Genomic DNA, 4,415 nt, shown 5'->3' on the forward strand with positions numbered 1-4,415 from the left:
CGAGATGGTTTGGCAAAGTGGCAGCATCAATGGGCTCAAGCGTGGCAACAGTAGTGAGGTTGGCCCAGGATCGGGCAGTGTTTCATTCACTATGAGTCGGTACAACAACCATTTTAGTTTATTTGTAGTCATGTTCTGCTATTGTTTGTCATGCATTTTGTAATTTTATTGTTGTTCTTGTTGTTGTTAAGTGCCCTTGAGTTGATTGCAACTCTGCAGAGGGTTTCAAAGGAGCAGCTGATGAGCTTGAACTACTGACCTTGCAGTTCAAATGACTTTGCAATCTGACATAGCCCACAGTGCCATATTTTGTATAAGTTATTTTTATTCTCACTGAATGTGATTCTGTGGAACTGGAATTTCTAAATTATCCTTTTTATTTTTTATCCAGGGCTTTTTTCTTACGGTTTCCCCAGAATCAATATTAAAAGTGGCACGCCATGCTTCTGAAAACAACAAAATTTTCATTTTGAATCTGTCTGCACCATTTATTAGCCAGTTCTACAAGGAGCCATTGATGAAAGTCCTGCCTTATATTGACATCATTTTTGGAAATGAGACGGTGAGTTACCTTTTTAAAAAAACATACCTTTTTTTTATGGATTACGTGTTTCTGGTCTGCTTCATAAATATATAAATAAAAATCTAAATACTTGCATATTTCTATTTTGAGAATTACACAGTAGTAGCTCCATTCTAACTCAGTATTCTAGTATATCTTCCAGTTTATGTGAAATTCTCATTTAGTACAAATTTTGGGTGTTTTTGTTTTGTTTTGTTTTAAGGTTAGGTCTTTTGAAGTATCATTTACTTATAATAAAATGAATCCTTTTCTGTACATTTATGTTGAAGTTTTACAATCGCATACCTATTTTTAACCACAAGCAAAAAATGTTTCTCAGACCTTTTAGACCACCCGTCTGCTCATCCCATCTCCTGACAGCCCCAGATTTGTTTTCTTACCAGTAAAATAATGTTTTCCTTAAATTTTTAGGGATTAAGGTAAGGGGCTTCTAGTGTAAAATAAACATACAGAAATCTTGGTATATTGTAAATTGTATTAAATTTATTTGTTAATGTTACATTTTTAGTAATATTTGTACATTGTATTAGACAATAATATGATGGAAGGTTTTTTAGTTTTTCATTTATATCTTTTTGTTGTTGTTGCTAAGCCAACAATGTCCTTTCTTCCATTCCTAATTAGTGAAAAAGTAGAATTTTTACATCTTATATTTAATGTACTGACTTTAAAAATCCATGAAATAGGAAAGAAAGAAAGCAGTGTATCTTCATGTGACCTTGGTCAAGTCACTTAGCTTTCTTAAGTTAGAGGGTTACCTCTAAAACAAGTGCTGGTGACCCTGACGGCGGCTAGTCACAAGGTCAACAGTTCTAATCTACCAGCTCCTCTGTGAGAGAATGATGAGACTTTCTGTTCCCATAAATAAATGTGTGTGGTCTTAGAAACCCTAGGATCTCTAAGTTAGAACCAGTTTGAGGACACTTAGCAACAACAACAACTTATGGCAGTATATTAATTATCTGAGAAGTTCGTTCTGTTCCTAATACTGTGGTTCTAGCAATTCGGTCCTAGTCCTTGATCTTTATGTCTAGGTGAGATATTTGTGCTGTCTGCCTCCAATAATATAAAATGTGGCCTGTCTGCAATTTGTGAGATCACATGGGTGAGGATTAAACAAGTATTATCATGATGTGAATATCTGCAAATGCATTTACCAATTGAAGGAAATGCTACATCTTGACACTTCACAATATACGTCAAGGCAAGAATTAGTGGCAATAGAAATCTTAAACTTCTAGGTTTCTACTGGAAATTTCGTTTAACTAAAATCCAAGCATATGAAAAAAATTAGATTTCCTTTTTTGACAGTTTCGTTTTCAGAAAAATAAAGGAAGTTACTGTTATTCTAGCCCTTTAAATAACATGAAAGAATTGGTTGTCATAGAGCAGGATCATAGGCGTCTTAGTGACACAGTAGTTAAGCAACTCGGCAGCTGGCTGAAAGGTTGGTTGTTTGAACCCACTAGTCAACTTTATGGGAGAAAGACGTGGCAATTGGCTTTCCTAAATCCTTCCAGGCAGAGCTATGAGTTGAAATTAACAACAACGGGTTAATTCCAAAACACAATGCTGCAGAACTCTTAGAGGGCTTTTGAATATGTGTTCAGTTTTATAAATGACATGTAAAAAAGACTGAAACATTTACAGAACCAAGAAAGAATGTAAACAGTTTGGCAAAGACTTGTTGGGTGCTGTCTTGTCAGTTCTGACACATAGTGACGCTGTGCACAACAGTCAGAATCACTGTTCTGTTCTGTATCATCCTCACAGTTGTTGTTGTGTTTGATCCCATTGTTGCCGCCATTTTATCAGTCCATCTTGTTGCGGTCTTCCTTTTTTTTTACTAACCCTCCATTTTTCCAAGCATGATGTCTTTCTTCAGGGAGTGGTCCCACCTGATAATATGTCCATAGTTCGAGACGACATCTTGCCTTCCTCATTTCTAAGGTGCATTCTGGCTGTACTCCTTCCAATACAGATTAATTCACCCTTTTGGCAGTCCATGGTACTTTGAGTATTATTTGCCAACACCATAAGTCAAATGCATCCACTCTTCTCCAGTCTTCCTTATTGAATGTTCAACTTTCACATTAATCTGAGGCGATTAAAAATAACATGACTTGTGGGGTGGGGGGAGTAGTTAATCTTACATCTCAGAAACAGAGGACCGTAGGACCCGCATGATCGTAACACTGGGATTCTAACCAGAGAAACAGCAACACCAGAAATGGAGGCAGAGATAGTGGCATGAAGAGCCTAGAGCACCTGAGGACTCTAGACTCATTGAAAGAGAAAGACTGTGTGCTGAGGGCAGGAAGTGGGCTTGCAAAATGTGCCCTGTGGTTGTTTAAACAACTGTATATTCCTGCATGTTTTTGTACATTTAAAACAAAAAAAAAGAGGGAATAGAGGCAAACAAATACTGTTAACTGAAGGTGATGGAGGGGATTGTACTCATTGCAGTGAAACAGAATACGATTGGTTGAGTGCAAAACTGATGTTCTCCCTTGTAAACTATCACTCACTTCACAATAAAAGTTTCCATAAAAACCCGTGACTTGGGTCAGGTGCACCTTAGTCCTCAACCTGACGTCTTTGCTCTTTTGAACAGCAACAGATTTGCTTACTGCAGTATGTCATCTGACTTTTTGACTGCTGCTTCCATGTGTATTGATTGTGGATCCAAGCAAATTAAAGTCTATGACAGCTTCAATGTTTTCTCCATTACCATGTTATTTATTGGTCCAATTGTGAGGACTTTTGTTTTCTTTACATTTAGGTATAATCTATACTGAGGCTCTGGTCTTTAATCTTCAACAGTATTTAAAGTCCTCTTCACTTTCGGCAAACAAGGTTGTATCATCTGTATATCTCAGGTTGTTAATGAGTCTGCCCCCAATCCTGATGCCACCTTTTTCTTCATATAACCCAACTTCTCGGATTATTTGCTTAGCATACAGGTTGAAATAAGTATGGCAAAAGGATACAATCCTGATTTTATACCATTCATATCCCCTTGTTCTGTTTGAATGACTGACTGCCTCTTGGTCTGTATACAGTTTTGTCATGAGTACAATGAAGTGTTTTCGAATATCCATTATTCGAAATGTTATCTTAGAGATATTTTCTGCTTTCAGTCAAAATCCCGACATCAGCAGTGGTATCCCTCATTCCATGTCCTCTTCTGAATTCAGTTTGCATTTCTGACAGCTCTTTTTCTATGTGTACTGGTGTAACCATTTTTAATTGGCTTTAGCAAAATTTTACTTGTATGTGATATTAATGAAATTACTAGATAATTTCCACACTCTGCTGAGTCACGCTTTCTTTGGAATAGGCACAAATATATGGATCTCTTCCAGGCTTTTGGCCAGGTACTGTATTCCCAAATTCTTGTCTTAGACAAGCGAGTGCTATCTGTTAACATCAGTTCATTGAAATATTTTCACTTGTACTCCACTCATTCCTGGAGCTTGTTTTTCACTGTTGCTCTCCCTGCACTGCAGATTTCTTCCTTCGTTGTTACTCATTCTTGATCCCAGGCTACCTCCTGAAATGGTTGACCACTTCTTTTTGGTAAAGTGACTCTATGTTCCATTCTCTTTTGATAAGTTCTGCATTGTTCAGTAGTTTGCCTATTGTTGTTTAGCACCGTCAAGTCAGTCCTGACTCATAGTGGCCCTGTATTTAAACCACTGACCTACGGTTAGCTGTCCAGTTCTTATCTTACAGTGCCACAATAGGACCCATCAATATTGCAAGTCGAGGTTAAATTTTCCTTCTGTTCTTTCAGCTTGAGAAATGTTAAACAATCTCTTCCCTTTTGACT

The 4,415-nt window shown here is 37.2% G+C and overlaps 1 protein-coding gene across 4 annotated transcripts in view; it reads left to right on the forward strand.

Annotated features, from left to right (window-relative positions):
• The window catches only part of ADK (adenosine kinase), a 647,845-nt gene that overhangs the window by 413,467 nt on the left and 229,963 nt on the right, over positions 1 to 4,415 (forward strand). For 3 of the 4 annotated variants that reach the window (XM_006835922.1, XM_006835923.1, XM_006835924.1), the window contains one exon: positions 392 to 562. The exons of the other annotated variant lie outside the window; for it this stretch is intronic. In XM_006835922.1, coding sequence (XP_006835985.1) covers positions 392 to 562 — 171 coding nt within the window. The remainder of the gene's footprint in view (positions 1 to 391; positions 563 to 4,415) is intronic. 4 annotated transcript variants of the gene reach the window in all.

This window comes from Chrysochloris asiatica, unplaced genomic scaffold, assembly GCF_000296735.1.
Source record: "Chrysochloris asiatica unplaced genomic scaffold, ChrAsi1.0 scaffold00020, whole genome shotgun sequence".
Lineage (NCBI taxonomy): Eukaryota > Metazoa > Chordata > Mammalia > Afrosoricida > Chrysochloridae > Chrysochloris > Chrysochloris asiatica.